Below are 18,521 nucleotides of genomic sequence, written 5' to 3'. Positions count from 1 at the left end.
AAAACTGGATACATCCAAACTTTGGGGTTTCGAGTTGAGTCCTGGTTGGGGTCATCCTGCCAAGTTTGCTTTTCGGATCTCATACATGGATCTTAAGAGCTTTGGATTACATGTAGTCCATTCCTTGTGATTTCAGTGGCCATTTCACACAGGAAGAATATATGCAGAGGATGAAGGGCGAAGTTCATGCTGCAATACTAGACACTTGGGGATAAGTTTACTAAGATGGGATTGCTGCAGAATCTCAGATTCTACTTCTTATTTATTTACCACGTTCTAAAAGATAATATAATCTGATGGGTTGCCATGAGCAACATCTCATCTTCAACTCATCTAGAACGCCAATCAAAGTAAATGTAACATTTAGCTTCCAAGTTACACATCAATAATGAATCAGGGAAAATAATGAATCAGTGAAAAATTGGGTGCATGTGAATGGGGTTAAAATAATGCTTGTATTGCTACATAAAGTATTAGTATGTTATATGTATGGCTACAGGCAACATACTTAATAAAGCCAAAAGAAAATTTTAATTAATATTATTACAAAGCATTTCATGGTATTCTCAATACTGTATCATAAACTTGTAATAAGTTTTGGAGCGCTTGCTATGTCCAGTATACGTAGTCAGGTGCAAAGTATACGCCAATGGTTTGAGAATGCCTTGAGATTGTTACAGTCTGTTTTGATACTGTTGCGGAAGTTAATGCTACAGGTGGAGTGTGCACTTTCCATGGGAAATGTTAGCTTTATGTTTATAGCATCCTGTAGTGGCCAAAGAAATTATATAAGACATAGGTCTGATACAGATGTCTTCACCTATACTCAGTGTATTGCACGCAACAGGGACATCATGCATCTTGCCAAAGACCTTTCCAAAAATATACATCACAGTCATATTACTAATGCAATAAAATGTTGGTGTATGGGTAGCCTGGACACTGGTGTCCGCATTTGGCACAGCTGCTGATTTGTGAAAAACAAAAGTTATGAGTCTGATATGAGTGGGTAGTGCCATCCTTCACACCGGGTATTTTGCTTAATGATCAGCATTGTATCAATTCCTTTGTGACAGAAACAATAATCCTAGTGCCTAGAATACTACAAACAGCTTTCTATGGGGCTACTATTTGAATACGACACTAAATTTAGGAAAGAAGTATGAAAGTCCATTGTGGAGGATCCAAGTCACGTCATATGGCACAAATAAAAAAATAAGTGCACCCCTTTCCCCTCAGTGGCACTTTTAAGGTGATGAAACACCTTGGTGCATTATGTGAAGCCTCATTCTTGCCCTAAGATATTCCTGGTCTCCTCCGCTGATGTGAAAGTAGTTGTTAGACTGCAAATACTATTTGGACAGAATTGATTTTAAACCCATGCAGTGTTCCAGGGCAGTGGTATCATTTCTCAGTTTTGAATATGGCAAATGTCTTAACTAAATGTATTCTGTGCACTGCGTTCAGCTTAGTGAGCTTTCTTAAGGGTTTATAGAGGTGCAGGGTTTCTGTAATAGTGATAAGATTGATGGATTTGTAAATGAATAGATTATGGGCGAGATGTACTAAAGGGAAAATGCGGTAAACCCCCCGTTTTACCGCATTTTCCTATGTACTATTACCCGGCCGCCACGTCACCGCAGTGTAGGGTATCGCCACCTTTGGGTGGCGATACCCTATAGAAGCCTATGGGCTTCTTTTCGCTGCCCGACGCCTCCGCCGAAAAACCCGCCGACCCCCCCTCTCCCCCTCCCTCTCTTACCTGGTCCAGGTCCTCCTGGACCTGGAAGGTAACACCTTCCTCCACCTAGTGACGCAGCCAGACGTCCTTCCGGCTGCAGGGGGGAGGAGGAGGCGCCGGGGACAGCTTGCTTAGCTGTCCCCGGCGTGAGGGATGCAGGAGGGGGCAGAGAGGTGACGGAGACCCCCCGCACACCACATTCCAGGTATCGCGGGGGCCTCCGTCACCGCATCGCGATGCCAGCCGCATATGTTAGTACATATGCGGCGGCATCACGGCGGGGGGGGGCGCGAAGGGCGGCAATGTATTTTAATACATCCCGCCCTATGGCTGGAGGCGAGTTTTCTACAAACAGATTTTGTGTTTCTATAGTGTACATAAGAGAGGAGGGGGAGTCACAAATATATGTGGATACATTTGGGAATTTGGGAAGTGAACAGAAATTGTTTTGGTACAGTAGAACAAGGAGCGTGATCAGATAGTATTGTTTACACAGACTGCAGGGTTAGAAAAAGCCATGAGATGGAGCATTGTATACAAGATCAGAGGTGAGGATGATTTGTGGGTGTGAGGTCTGATTGTACTTATGTAGACCAATGAGGGTGATGGTGTAGAAAATGCAGTGCGCTGGTTAGACAAGCATTGAGGGAAGTAATGAAGAGAAAACAATTTTAGGGAAGGGAAACACAGAGTAGGGGAGTTTAAAGAGAAATGTGTTGATAGTAACTGTGAGATATAGAAAAGGAAAAGAAAGTGGATGCATGGTGGAATGATGTATAAAGTTGCAGATGAATGCGGATTAACTTTGGAAAGTGGTCTGTGTGCAAATCTAAACAGGACTCTGGAGAGCTGCTGTAGTGTGTCTTTACTACCTGGAAGTCAAAAACAATAGCTACTGCCAAATGTCCTGTATGACAAGTGGAAAGCAATGATGCAACACACAATATACATCTACAAGCTGACAAAAGTTATTGTGAGTGGGGAATAACAACCGAATGGAGGAAGTGTAGACTACTTTACCACCCTCTGACTGAGACTGACAGTCTCTGCAGCACTGACACCATGTATAGAAGGTTGGTCTTTGGGATCACTGGGTCAAATGCGCAAACATAGATTGCAACAGAAATCACATTTAGGGTTAGTGGGCAGCTGAACAAATATGGAGCCCATAAGCAGAGTAGAGATGGCAGCCATAATGACAGTTCAGTTCAGTTTATGCAGAGGCTGAACAGAGATAGTAATACTGTAAAGTAGATACATAAAATATCATACTTTTGGTCAGGGCCATCTTAACATATGGGATCAACGGACAGCTGCCAAGGGCCCCCCAATTCTTGTGGCCATTGATCTGGGGCAGATTGGGTTGTGGCCATCTTCCTCCTGAACTTCTTGGCAGGCGGTAGAGAATGCAGCCCGGTCATCATGATTGTTAATCACACACAAACAGAGCAGCCAGGCAGAATTCTCTTTCTGCTTCCCAGCCTGCAGCCAGACAGTGAATGGCATGCTGATTGGTGGATGGCTGGAGCTATTTACCAATCAGAGTGCTGGCAGCCATTTACGGTGTGGAAGCAAGTGTAGTGATGGCGTGAGACCTCAGGAGAGGTGTGTGATGCATTTATTTGTTTAAAAATGTTTTTTCCCCCAGGAATGGGTGAGGAGGGGCCCTAAATGCATTGCTTTGTCCGGGGCCTACAATCCTGTTAAGACGGCCCTGCTTTTGGTATAATTTCAGTGGTCAAGTGTTTCATCATATATGTGAGAAGTGGGAGGTAGGGAATGGGGAATAGAGCTGATGATATGGATTTTTTTTTTTAAAAGCACCATGTTTACTGCAATCATATTTTTAACTGGTTTTTAAAGTCATTAAGACATATTCTGGATGATGCTAATTCAATGTGAAAAGCCGTTCTGCTGAGAGCATGCAAAAAGACATTACTTAGAGGTCATTCAGCAAAAATGGATTGAACTAAGTGTAACTCTTCTGTCGCAAGAATTAAATCATATAGTATATGCCTGTAAGTGCATTCTTATGTTCTGTTTATGATTCTCAAATGAATCCCCAATTACCCTGACTCTTCCTGCTTTAGGAGAAAACCATGTTTAAATCACAGCTCCATATACAGTTAGTTCAAATAAGACACAATGGTGCATTTCTAAAATGTAATAGGTTATTTTGAAGTCCCAGAACAATTTTAGTATGCATGTTCTGGCTATAAGGTCTACATCTGTGCTGTATAATTCATATGGCAGAAATAATTCTACTCATAAATTACTATATGAGAAAAGCTCATTTTATATTCCTTTGATGGTTTATTTCTAGAGATATTTTACTTTAATAATAAAACATTATAAAATAATTTAGTTCATAGCAAGGGGAGATTAACAGTACTAGTAGCATGGCTGGTAAGCATTCAATTGGGATTTCATTAGTGTTTGAACAATGTAATTTCAGTAAAATTGTATGTCAAATGCATACACATTAAACTGGAAACTTATATTTCTGCTCCTGTTTGGAATTTCAGTGGCGTTTGCACTAAAAACATTGAATAAAGCAGGCAGGTTTAGCACCATGATGGAGTATTAGGACACTGGACTCAATGCATTCCATTTTCAGATACGTTTTTATGTGATGCAGGCATGACCAAATGGTGGCCTTCCAGCTGTTGTGAAACTACCCATCCCAGCATGCCTTGCCATAGTTTTAGCATTCCCTAATAGCAAAACTGTGGTAATGCATGATGGGACTTGTAGTTTCACAACAGCTGGAGGGCCATAGCTTGGCTACCAGAAAGTATGAATCTTTTGTTGGTCATTTAGTCTTTTAAATCAGAAATAACCACCTGTTACAATCTTTCTGTGTCTTCTATTTATAAGTAACCATGGGTTAAAGTGAGGGGTAATGGGGTGGAACTCAGTTCCACCCACACTACAGCCCTGCACAGTAATTCCAGCAGAAAAGCCTGTACCAGTGGCTTCCCTTATTAGCACAGCGTATGTGATATCAAGCTGTCCCCACCACTGAAGTGAAGAAGTGCCACTGAGGAGTGGGATTTATGCATGCTGAAGACAAGGTGAGAGAAAGTTGGGGGGACACAGAGAGGAGTGGAAGCTGCTGTAGGGAATGGGCGGTCGGTGAGCTGCTTGATGGACAGAGATATATATGTATAAGGCTCCCTTACTGTAGGTATTATGTGTATAAGCAGCAATACTACTGTGGACATTATGTGTAAGGGACAATACTGTGTGGCATACATGTATAAAGAGTACTACTGTGTAGTGTAACTTAAATAATGGGCACTACATGCTGTGATATGAGAAAAATGTGAATATGATTGTGCAACTGTGTGGGGTAATTTGAATTGGAGGTACTATTGTATGGCCATGTTCCTTCATTGTGAGACCACTCCCTCTTTATAAAACGTGGGAGGTAGGATACAAATTTTGTAGTTGCAGGGGTTGCCGAAAACCTTGGCACTGGTCCTGGGCTCCGCATTATGGGGAGAGGTAAAGAGGATTGGTGGGAGAAGTAAAATGAGTTCCACCACCTCTCAAGGACCATTTTAAACCCTGCACTTCATAGAAGGAAATTAAACCTTCTAAAAATTTGGATTTGGGTAAATATAATTGTGATTAAAGGGCCTTATAGCTCTTCAGATTTTGCACATATTATTATGGAAGCTTGCCTGGTGCATGGTTTCAGTGTGCATTATCTCTGATTTTAAAGGCTTCTTCACTAGCTAATTTTATTTTGACATACAGTAGAATATTAAATTGAAACTGTTTCTAATACTGATTTCATAGAATACATGACAAAATACTGCACATACGTCTGTTGGCACTATATTCTCTTGTGGTCCAAGATCCTGCACCTACATGTACCTATTTTGGAGGATGAAGTCAGTGTTTAAAGCAATTCCTACAGTACTTCAATTCTGCTGCTGCGAACAGGATGAGCCTTGAGAAATGATCATTCCATTATGCAAACAAATCACATTAAGGAGCAGCACCATGTGTTGCTTAGTGTAGTGCATCACTGTGATCCAGTTGCTCTCAGGTACTGTGCACAAAGTATTAGTGGCACACAGTGTTATGAGAATAGTGCTGACCTACCATAGGTGCAGGAAATGCAGACTTTTGTTTTTGTTTACTAACAAGTCCCTGGAGTTATTATTTTTCTGTACATCAATGACAACCACCATTTGTAAAGCACCTGAGCAGATAAAATAGAGAAAGGTTGCCTTCCAACTTTATTATACAGTATGTGCATGAGCAGTATCGATTGGTCATTTAGGGCCAGATGTACTAAGTTTGAAAAGTGATAAAATGATAAACCAGCAGCCAATCAGCCCCTAACTGCCATGTCACAGATTTTGTTTGAAAAATAACAGGTAGGAGATGATTGGTTGGTGGTTTATCACTCTCCATTTTATCACTTTTCAAGGCTTAGCGCATCTCATCCTCTAGCAGAAAATATTGGCTTTTTTATCTTATTTTTTGATGGTGTATGTTGTATTTTTAATACACAAACTAAAATGCCTGCTATATAGTAGTAAACTCCTATATACTGATTAATTACTGAGCAGTCATCAGGGTTTGATCTTGTGGCATTTTTTTCTAGATTACCATACCCCATGACAACAGAACGAGTGAATCTTTATATAACAAGATGAATATATCAGAGCTGAGTACTATGATTCCACAGGTATGTTTCTACAGTACTAAATACTCACAGAATTGTATTCATTATTATTCTTGACACATTTTAAATGGCAGGTAAAGCACTGCTGCACATTATTATATCTCAAATAGTATAGAAAATGTAGCTAATATTACACTTAAAATAATGACTTTGTTAATATTAGCCTATATTGATGAATATAAAATTTCACTAACTTTTTCCAGAAGCCTCTTCTGTACTCAAGGGCGTAACTACCATAGGTGCAGCTGCTATGGGGCCCATCTCTACTGTTTAAGTAATATGTTTTACAGATGGAGCTGCTCTCGTTTAGTGGGGGTCTGGTGGTCGGATCGCCAACCGCCAGCCACTGGAAGAGGATACGCGTGCACGAGATGCTTGCGCGTTCCCTTCAGACGGAGCTCTCCATTGGTCCCCGCCACCTCCCCAACGCTGTCCGCCAGTTCCTGCTGATGACGGGTGGCCAAGGCTGCATATCACCTGCTGCAGCCTGCCCTAACGTTTGCGGCTGGGTCCCAGTCTCCTTTCCTGCAGCCTTAGCACCATCCACTCCTGGCGACGGCTGCAGCGCCAGGCCGTGTCACCTGATTTCTCCACTATGTAAATTTGTGGGAGTGGAGGGCACACAGGCTGCAGGAAAGGAGTGAGGGACCCAGCCACTGATGTTAGGGCAGGCTGCAGCAGGTGTTTTGCTGCCTCGGCCGCCCATGTGTTACCTGCTCCCCCAATGCCGACCGGCCCACTGACGGCGGTCAATGGCGAGAGAAGAGCCATGGATAGGATCTATAACAGATCCAATCCGTGGCTGTTGAAGGCAAACCCTTTCAGAGAGGGGGGCCTAGGGTTACTGAAAATGTGAACATAAAAATGGTCAACACAGGAATGTTGACGCAAGTTTTTCATGGGTTTTGGTGTCTATGTCGACATTTGTTGGCATGGGCACCATATAGTGTATTGCTTCCCCTGGCTTGGCTCACTGCGCTCACCGTGCTTCCGGCACGGTGCCTTGCTGCGCTCTGTACACTGTTATATTCTCCCACTTGTAAAAAAAAAAAGTGTTTTTTTTTTTTTTATTTATAAAAACTCATGTCTACCTTTTCCTTTTTCCTGTGTTGACTATTGACATGACAACCTTATGCTTGCATCCTGCATGCATTTACAAAATCTGAATTCCATTGAGAGCATTCGTTGCAAAACGTAATGTTTCTGAAACCTGGTTAACCTGTATAAGCTGAAGCTTACTCAGGCTGGCCATCAAATCTGCACATCCAGGTCAATTACGTCTGCCTCTGACAATGCAGTCCCTGGACCCATCATGTCTACAAAATGGGAGAAACTCACTTCCATTCTGTAGAACAGTACAGGTCTTGCCCTTAGTCCACCTTATAAACTCTGAAGCATGAGAATCATACTGCAGCTGTGAGTGATATCGCAATACCCTTTCTGTACATGCACAAAATGGTTCTTACATCTATGCAGACCCAACACCATCGGATTTGTAAGTACAGTAAACCATCAATACTAAAATTAATTAGGCTCAATGTGTGAAATGGAATATACTTGTTCAGTGATCCACTGTATGACTACTATTTCCATGTAATGTGAATTATGCTACTAATCACAAAACTACAACTCCCAGTTGCAGCAGGCAGGAGACTGGCCAGAACAGTGTAAGGCCGTCTGCATGGTCCCTCCTCGCAATGCGATAGGAAGTTTTGCAATTGCATCGCTAGCATGCAAACACTTACGACACTTACTATACAGCAAAGTTCTTGCATGCTAAGGTTATTACCCTGGCTGCACAGCATATCTGCGGAGTTGGTCACTGGTCCGCCATGTTTCTGGCCGCAGTCCACCCCAGAAATATCTGGGCATGCCGGTGTTATTCGGACGGTGCACCGAAAGGCCGCGTCACTACCCTAAAAACATATTTTTTGCTCCTCGGTGGCATGTTGCTAGGCAGTAGGCTACATTGATTGGACAATCCTAGTTTATGTGGGGTGCCTCTACTGAGTCTTTGACAAAAGGCACCCCACAGAAAATAGGATTGTCCAATCAGTGTAGCTTACTCTTTAGGTGCTTCCTTTGGTGCTTCCTTAGCCTCAACCTTTTGGGTTGTAGTACATACCACTGTTGCTTTGTCTGGTAGTCAGGTTGTATATGACACTGGATGAGATGATCTCCCAGTGAATTATCAACATACATGTATACTGTGTATATATATATATATTTCTTTATTATAAAGTAGAGTGCCGCCCAACCACAGAATCTATATATATACAAATGTGTATTTTATTTGTTTTTACAGTTTGATTGGTTAAACTTCCTGAAGAAAGTCATTGACCTCAAACTTTACCCTGAGCATAAAGATATCGATTCTTCAGAACCTGTTATTGTTCGAGTACCACAATATTTTAAAGATCTGTTCAGGATTCTAGAGTCTGAGGACAAAAGGTAATGGTTGATGTGACCTACCATATACAGGTCTACAGTATATTATCACTGTCACCTAAATGTAATGCACACTATTCAGTAGTGGAGGCAAATATACTAAATGTGTTTGAAAAAAGTTGCATCCCTGCCAGCTACTCAGATTGATTCTAGAATGCAAATCGTGAGCAGTGACTCCCTCCCCCTCCCTGTGGCTCCCTTTTCTTGCTGTACATGGCTGATATAGAGTTGTAGCTGGAGGTGTGGCTTCTTCATCAGTAATGAAAATACTGAAAATTCCAGTACACCATGGAAACACATTACAGGTCGAGTATCCCGTATCCGAATATCCGTTATCCGAATTATTCCGAAATACGGACATTCCAGAAAGTGACATTTTTTTTTTTTTTCTAAAAACTCACTGGGGACATATGTAACAGCATCACTGGGGACATGATATGTAACTGGCACTATATATGAGCAAGACAATGATTGCTTGGCATTCAAATTCAGTGCTGAGATAGTACACACATTTTGTTTCACGTTTTGAAACCTTGTTTTTTGAACAATTAAAATATGTTTGTGTGTATTTTATGTGGTAATAAAATATATTTGTGTGTATATTATGTGTTTATACAGCATAAATGCAAGATACTTCAAAATACATCATTGAAATATTAAAATATTCCGAAATACGGAATAATCCGTTATCCAAAATTCTCCTGGTCCCGAGCATTTTGGATACGGGATACTCAACCTGTATATAGAAGTACATATATACCATACTGCAGCTGCTATGGGGCCCATCTGCCCTGATAATATACTGTGTTACTGTATATACATTTTTTCATTGGTACATAAATAGTAGGCACTTAAAAACCTTTGCTTTGGTGCTGTATACTGTATCTACTTATGCCCATGCACCTGCTCATTGTAATGTGGTAATAAATGAACAGGAGGACACTGTTATGTGGCACAATATGAATTAAAGGCAATATAGTTTGGCATTATATGAATTGGTGGCACTGGTATGTGGCATAATATGAATGACATCATGTGATTTGGGGAACTGTGTGATTTGGGGTTACGGGGTTGCAATATGTGGACTAACAGCCATTCAATGTGACATAGGGCGGGATGTTATAACATCCGCGGCCCCCCTTCGCCGGACATCGCATTTTTAATAACGGCATATGCTATAACATATGCCGTTATTCATGCAAGGGACAGCTCTTGCGGTAAGAGCTGTCCCTTGCGATGCGGTGCCGGCACTGGACTTCCGGGTCTGTGACCCGGGAGTCCATCTGCGCATGCGCAGACCCCGGCGCCGGCCGCAGGGCACGCTGGGAGGGATCCGTGACGGATCCCTCAAACAGCGCTGCGGTAAGAAGCTCATAGGCTTCTGCAGGGATTCGCCAGCTTTAGCTGGCGATTCCCTCCGCAGCGCTGACACTGCGGAGGCGCCATATAGCATATAGAAATGCGGTAGAAACCCCGAAAACGGGGTTTTTACCGCATTTCTGCTATATAGCATCCCGCCCACAATGTGAAATAGGACATTACTATGGTTCAGAAATTAAACTAGGATTCTAATATTAACATTTGGGTGAAATGTATCAAGCCTAATAAGTACAGTTGCCCAATACAGTCAATCAGCTTCTAATTAGCATGCAGCCATGATTATCACCTTTACACTTACACCAGGGTTAGAGGTGACATAAGCCAGTAACCAGGGTATCTTTACTTCAGACTAAACCCACAGAATATGTCCTTGTTGAATTATTACTACACATCCACTTATCTGCATTCACTCCTGCTTCCTGCAATTCAATGTCCATTCCAGCCCCTGCTTCAGCGCCATTACCACAGAGTGCCTCAAGTCAGACATAGGATAGATAAAACAAGCTTGCGGCAAAAAACAACCCCCCCCCCCCCCAGAAGTTGAGACTGAATAAAATCTAAACTACAGTAAATTTACAGAGTAGCAGAATGGAATTTAGGAAGAGATTAGCCAGATGGTATGGAGGGACATTACCCAGCATACCCCCTGGATTTGCATATGTATGTGTGTGTGTGTGTGCATACCTCCCAACATTTGAAGTCAGTCCGACAGGACACTTGCATGCCGCAGGTGTGCGCCAATTTCTTTGGGGTGTGCCCTACAGAAAATGGGGTGCGGTCTGTACCCGCAATGCTGCCATGAGGTCATGCCCATTTTTGCCGTTGTGTGGGCATGCCCAGCAACTCCGTGAGCTGCTGGCTATGCCCCAGCCCCCCTGGCTGCAAGAATAGATGCTGTGCGCATGCGTCTATTCACGGACGACAGGGAAGGACTCCCAACTGCCCCTCCGGCTGTGGGACACTGCCGGCCACGGGAGGGATGTGGGAATGTCCTAAAAAAATGGGACGTCCCCGCGATAAGCGGAACAGTTGTGAAATATGATGTGTGTGTGTGAGTGAGAGAGACAAAGAGAAAACAACAAAAAACAAAAAGGCAATGTTAGTATATACTGTAGATGTGCAAAAATTCATTTTAGAGCTACTGCATACTTGCCGAATCTCCTGGTCGGGGGCGGGAACAAGGTGGCTGACTCAAAGTCCCGCTCCTAATCCACGAAAACACCACCAACCCTTCTTCACCATTTCTGCTTTAATAGGCACAGGTGATGCAAGTCAATGAAAACTATAAGCATGGGTCTTCAAACTGTGGCCCTCCAGATGTTGTGGACCTAAATGTCCCAGCATGCCCTGACAGTTTTGGCATGCTCTTATAGGAAAAAATGTGGCAATGCATGTTGGAACATGTAGTTTCACAACATCTGGAGGGCCACAGTTTGAAGACCCATGCTATAAAGAGTTGAATGTATATGTATTTTTGTTGCGCATTCACAGGGAAAAGTAGAGAAAAAAAAAAGCTCCTACAATTTATAAATGAAATAAAACTTCATATTATTATTAAACACAATCCTCTTTCCCTTGAACAATTTATGATTTGTTGCTTGTGACAGTTCTAAGAGGTGGATATAGGACACTTAACAGTAGCAGGAGATTAATAGAAATCCACAATCTCATCAGATGTCAACCTGACGCGTTTCACAGCAACGCAAGACATTTCATTTAGGATTAGTGGAATTCCTGTGAAGAGCTGAATTATTTCCCTTAACAATGTATGTTGCTCCAGCCATCCAGGGGATGAGACACAATACAAAATCACAAAGTCTGCTGCTTCTTCCTCAGCAACCTTTATGTGAGCTCACGCTGCTTTCATAAACATGTTTTCACAGTTAAGCACAGTATTTGCCAAGCAATTTCTGAAATAAATGATTTCTATTTATAGCTGCGCACCTTTTCATGGTCAGTGTCACTTAAAGAGACGCTAGACCGATATTTCATGCAGTCAATATTAATCTTATCGCAGAAGAAAGGAACACACAAAATATCTTGATTCTGAACCATTAAAATCTATTGAAATGAATTACACCCATTTCTGTTGTAGTTTTGTTTTACATTTAATTTTTTTTAGCCATTTAGAAGACAAAAATGTGTATCTTACACATCTAAAAGTCAGATGTAAAACATAATACGTAAATTGTAAAAGTATAAGAAAATGGGGACTTATGCAGACTTGGGACTGATTTTGAGCTGATTTGCAGATGACTGTTAGTAATTATTAGGGAAGCCAATCCCGGGGCATTTTTTCAATCCCGGGATTCGGGATTGAAAAATGCTTAATCCCGAGATTCCCAGGATCCCGGGATTGGCTTTCCTAATAAAAAAAAAAAAAAACGCCCTGGCTGCCCCACATTTACTTACATTTACAGGTGCAGCTGGTTTGCCGGGTTGCTGGGTGGGTTGCCGGGTTGGTTGCCGAGTGGCCGGGCGGTCAGCTTCATACTGCCAGGAGCCAGGTTGCCTTGTGGGGGGGCGGGTGGTTCATGCTGCTGGCTGGGTGGGCTGGCGCGCTGGCCAGTTGGCCGGGCGGGTGGCCTTATGACCTCTGATCTAGTCATGCTGAGAGGTCCAGCTGCGCAGTGCTGCTCTCCCGGGTACCGGGAGAAGCTGGGCAGCGTCTGAGCGGGTGCTCAGACACTGCCCGGCATTAGACTGCTCATGCGCAGCCTGATCCCAAAATCCCGGGATTGGAAACTCCAATCCCGGGATTGAAATCCTGGCGTTTTTTGGGGCCAAATCACGCCGATCCCAGGATTGGCCACCCTAGTAGTTATCCAGCACCCAGACAGAAAGAAAACCCGCCCAGTGCAAATCTGTGAGTGAATTGCAAAAATACCACTATTCGTTCTCACATCCATACACAATTCAATAACCATCAAATGATTTTTCCAGTCTGTGCAGATGTGAGTACTGTAAGTGTGACCCTTCCACAACTCTGCGAAAGATAAAAGTTGATCTAGGCCTATGCTGATGACATGCACCCTCCCTTAAAAAGCCTGGGCATGCCTGCATTTCCTCTGACACTACCAGAAAACAACAGGTTTCCACCCCCAAACGCTTGCTCAAAAATGCGAGGGTATTGTAATTGGATCCACTATTTCCGTTGCTATCTTGGCTACCGCCCTTATAGAAGAGGAGATATGGCCAGCACTCAGTTTTTGACAGAAATTACAGTATACCCCGACTTTCCCAGGCTGTTTGTTAGTTGAAAACCGTCAATATGGAGCAGGAAGCAGGACGGCACTCACGGTTTTTCAGTAAATAAACAGACCAAACTGTGGTAGATTCCAACATTTCAAATCTTCGTCGGGGATAACAAAGTGTAAAACAAGCTGCCTTAAATAGGGCTTACAACAGTGAAGATCACACTCACCTGGTGCAGCGTTGCGCCGATGTCCAGCCCGATGACGTCACTTCCGTCTCTACGGCTCAAGTCACTGGAAGGATGCATTCCACAGGTGGTTCCATAGAGAGCGCTATACCCGGAAGAATGCGCTTCACTCAAGTTCCAAACCTCTGTGTCATCATCCCTCCGTTATATGTGGATCTCAGAGTCCGTAGTGGGAGTTTTTGTCAATCAGGTTGATCGTTAGCTGCATATATTTGTTATATAAGCAATATGACAAGGCGATGCTTTGAAAAAATTCAATAAAGTGCCCTCAGCGAAAACAACACCTTGACAAATGTTGGATTATATGTGACATTATTAAAACAAAGAGTTGCACAAGCCCCAGAGTGCCGATGCTTTATCTATATAAAATTCCTTTGCCCCTAAAGGTGGGAAAATGACCCACTATATATACAAATTTATTTTAAGTACAGTTGGAGCCGTTTTCATTCAGCCCAACAATGCACCGTGTCTGTCTGTCTCGGCGCACCATTAGTTGAGAATGGGACATGCATGCATGACACTTGCGCATCACATTCAAGGCAATGGGACACGCAAGCGTGTGAGACGCTAGCGCGTCCCCATCTTGGCGCATTGTTGTACTGAGTGAAAACGGCACCATCTGTAGATACAAATGCTGCCTCATACACACACTTGCACTTACTGAAAATATTGGCACTCAGAGCCTGAAAAGCAGCACAGCAACAGCAGTATTAAATTACAATTGCATTATGTCGGCTTTGCTATCACCCCACAGGCCAACGAATTGTGGTAAAATGCTGCATGGAGAGGGGGGGAGGGGGGGCAGCACGGCGCTACGATTGTGTGATGAAATGCATTCGAAAAAACATTTGTGGTCAGGGCCGGTGCTAGGGTGTTCAGCACCCTCCTGCAAACTTTACATTTGCGTCCTCCCTGTGATCTCACAAGGAAGGGGCATGACCACACAATAGTACTCTCATATCAAAATACGCCACACAGTACACCATCTGTGCCAGAAAGTGAATTGGTGACTGCCCCACCACCACAGTGAGAACCAGGAGAATGCGCACCATAGGCACGCGCAAAAGCAGTACCAATAACACTGTAATGTCCATTATACATTATGGCACATAGTAATGCCAATTACACATTATGGCACACAGTACTGCATATTTCACATTATGCCACACATTGTGATGCGCTTACACATTATGCCACACAACATAATGCCCATTGCACATTATGCAACATACCGTAATACCCCTTACACCAGGGCTCGACAAACCCCGGGTGCCAGGTCGCCACTGTGACAAGTTTTTGCTTCCTGGCGACCAGGTTTGGCAGGAAGCAGATCTCCCAGGGCAGGGTGGTGGCTTGCGTTAATGGAGTCAGCAGAGTAGTGGACAACTCATCCGGCTGCCGCTGTAGGAGAGCAGGAGCACGGACGGTCGGCGCGGCTATTTAAAAACTCATGGGGGACAGTGGCCGCTTTTTGCGGGTGACCCAGGGGCACAGGGATCACCAGGCATCACTCCAGCGGGTGCCCTGATGAAGTGCTCCTCTACTATGACAGTGCCGGCCGCACCATTCCCCCTCCTGTACATGGTCCAGCACATGGAGCGGTGGCACACAAACACACAGAGTGGATACGCAAGGTGACAACTCACCCCCCGCTGGCTGCCTCTGTATCTGATGGATCAGGTCCGCTGCGCAGGTATTTCAATCTCAAGGCATCAGTCGGAGCTCACTCCCGGCACCTGATTGGCTGCCTAGCTGCGAGCCACTGTCCCCCACGCCAGTTGCTGACAGTAGTAGCACTGCCTATATGCAACGCCCACATCAGTTGCCGACAGTACTACTCTGCTTTTACAGATGGAGCCAGCCTCAGCAAGCATCTGGGACGCTCGCACGGTGGGGGGGGGGGGGGGGGGGGGAGCATCGGAGATGCACACATGCAAGAATCCCCAGCACACCGTGGCGATTGGAGTGCCGGGGGGGGGGGGGAGGGGGCTGGTACAATGAGATGGCTCCATCTGGACATAGGGGGTTATTCTGGTTGATTGCGAATGCACGCAGGACCGATGTGATCTGAATGAGGCCCATAATGCCCACACCATTTGCTGACAGGATTACTCCCTCTCACACCTTTCATCAGCCCTGCCGTGCTCCACTGTAGCTCCGCCCCCTTGCCCCATGTGGCCCCGCCCATCACTTCCATGTAGCTCCGCCCCCTCTCCAATCCCTGGTGACTGTGTAGGTAAAGGGAGTTGGGAGCTGGCTGAGAAGGAATCAACATCAGCTTTATGTTGCTGGTGCAGCTGCCTGTCATGCAATGTGTGACAGGCAGCGGCAGCCACATAGAACAGCAGCCAGGAGGAAGAGCATCCTGCAGGATGTTCTCCTTCGCTTGCTATTAACTCCACTGGTCACGGGGAGGGGGAGGGGGGGCTCCTTTGATGCTGTGCTGTGCCCAATCCACCCCTGCAGCAGCCCCGCTGTCAGTGTACAGCTGCTGCTGCTGGTGATCACTCTTTGCGGCTGTCCTCCTCTCCAGCTTGTTCAACGCTGGTGCAGGGGAACTGCTTCCGGGCTGGCCACTGCTACCCATAACTCTGCGTTGGCCGGCCCCTTGTTTCCTGAATCCTGCTGCCATCACATACATTAGCGATGGGGCTGTGGGGGATTTTAGTTATTGCTGTGACCTGGATTCAGTGTCACCAGCAACTTTCGGCCTCAGGGTCGGCCGGCCTCCCGGGAAAGTTCCCGGTGGCTTTAATGGCCAATCCGCCCCTGTATATATATATATATATATATATATATATATATAATTATATATACATATATATATATATATATATATACACCATAGTCTTGTAGTGGCACTCACGTTACTTCGAATAAAGAATTGTAAAGATTGTACAGTTATCGTCTTCTTTATTCGAAGTAACGTGAGTGCCACTACAAGACTATGGTATGTGTGATTGCTGGGCTAAGGCGACAGTGATTATAGGGGGCACCCATTCAAGTTACAGTATGCTGTTTTGAGTGCCGCATTGAGGGCCCTGGAGCAAGTAACTCTTTGGCATTTACCCAAGTACTGAGTGCCAGACCCTACCTGTGCGCTATTTATATATTTTTATATATATATATATATATATATATATATATATATATATATATATATATATATATATATATATATATATATATATATATATATATATATGTGTGTATCTGTTCCAATTGATTCATTCATAACATTTACAAAAAAGAATATGATGCACAATAATAATAATAATAATTATTATTATTATTGCAACCCATTAAATATACAGTAATTCCAAGTTAGATCTATAGAGAACCGTTGTGATGTATTAAAATACAACCCTGATATATAAAGATGACACATACGGTGTAATTCCAAGTGTTGGATTTTCATATACTACAATAGTGAACAATAACAAGATATTACTTTAATCCATACAGCTATATAATACCGTGTAGCGTGTGATGTAACCTAGGACAGCCATCATAAATCAGTTTTTAGGAGTCTTCAAATTTTTTTTTTTTTTTTTTATATATTTACATTAACACTGAAAATCAGGTTGATTTTGCCATATGATTTATTGTCTCTTTAAAAAAAAAATGGAAAAGTCTCCCACAATCTGATACTCACACCCTATTATATTTGGCCCTATATGCTAATTAAATGAATATTAGAAGTTACATTAGTTATTGCTCCTAGTGAACCACATTATACCATTGAATATACTGTACAATTCTTTTAGTTGTTCTATCAGTGCATTAGTCCCTTTCCTAAGCATAGGTACTGGAGCCACCTCTAACTGCCAGCTGTTTCTGTGATGTCACAATACACCATGTCTGTGATGTCACAATGCCACAGACCACCTATATAAAGTGATGCCTGGCTGCTGCCAGTCATTTGTTGTTGACAGCTTGTGGCACAACAACAAGTATGGCTAACATTGGGGAACAAATACTGAATACTACCCCTCTATTCATCTCCAGCTTTTACCAGAGTACAAGACTGAGTATGCTACCGCCGTCCTCCCGGGAGATCTTGGATGAACTGAAACGCCTCTACTCTTATGTGATAAAGCGATGCCTGCCTGAGATCATTACTGCTATGCCACTGCAGAGCATCATGCAGAAAATTCACACAATGGCGTATGTCATCAAGAACGAGCTGCACTGGATGGACCTTACAGAGAGACACATGCTGTTTGATTTTCTGAGCCAGGTCTTACAGCTAAGGATGAATGTTAGCAGCTTCTTCAGGGACCTGATACCAGCTATTGTAAAGGCAATGCTGGAGGCAGAGAGTGCAAACCACGAGGGAACTTGGTTTTCAGCCAGCAAAGTCCTTTTCTACTTAGCCAAGGACTACATGGAGGCCACTACTGAAGAGCTTGCGACTGCCACTAAAGACATCAGGTTCTCCTCTTCTCTGTCTATATTTACCACCCTGGCTGCTATAATGGCTTATCCCACCTTGCCCTTTTACCGTAAGGTGTATTTGATAGCCGAAATATGTGAAGGCATGATAAATGCATCTGATCCTGCCACCCAAAAGGCCTTTTCCATGTGCATCAATAATGCTGCTGTGGCCCACGGAAGCGGGGATATGAAAGATCCCAGTGTTCATCTATTCTTCAAAAAACTCTGCAAAGTTCTAACCAAGTGGAGAATGCAAAATGTAGATTGTGCCGAGGCCCAAGAGGTAATAAATGCCACTATACACCAAGTGGCTACCTTACTGGCTGGCAACCAGCAGAGCCCAACACCACCCAGCTCTGATGCCAGCCATG

General features: G+C 43.7%; 1 protein-coding gene across 1 annotated transcript in view; it reads left to right on the top strand.

Moving 5' to 3' along the window:
• PHEX (phosphate regulating endopeptidase X-linked) overlaps positions 1-18,521 on the top strand; it is a 225,173-nt gene that overhangs the window by 90,245 nt on the left and 116,407 nt on the right. The window contains exons 8-9 of the mRNA XM_083172463.1: positions 6,363-6,446; positions 8,749-8,894. Of these exons, the coding sequence (XP_083028589.1) occupies positions 6,363-6,446; positions 8,749-8,894 (230 nt within the window). The remainder of the gene's footprint in view (positions 1-6,362; positions 6,447-8,748; positions 8,895-18,521) is intronic.

Source organism: Crinia signifera, chromosome 2 (genome assembly GCF_055691185.1).
Source record: "Crinia signifera chromosome 2, ASM5569118v1, whole genome shotgun sequence".
NCBI classification, from domain to species: Eukaryota; Metazoa; Chordata; class Amphibia; order Anura; family Myobatrachidae; genus Crinia; species Crinia signifera.
This window is presented reverse-complemented; position numbering and strand designations above follow the sequence as displayed.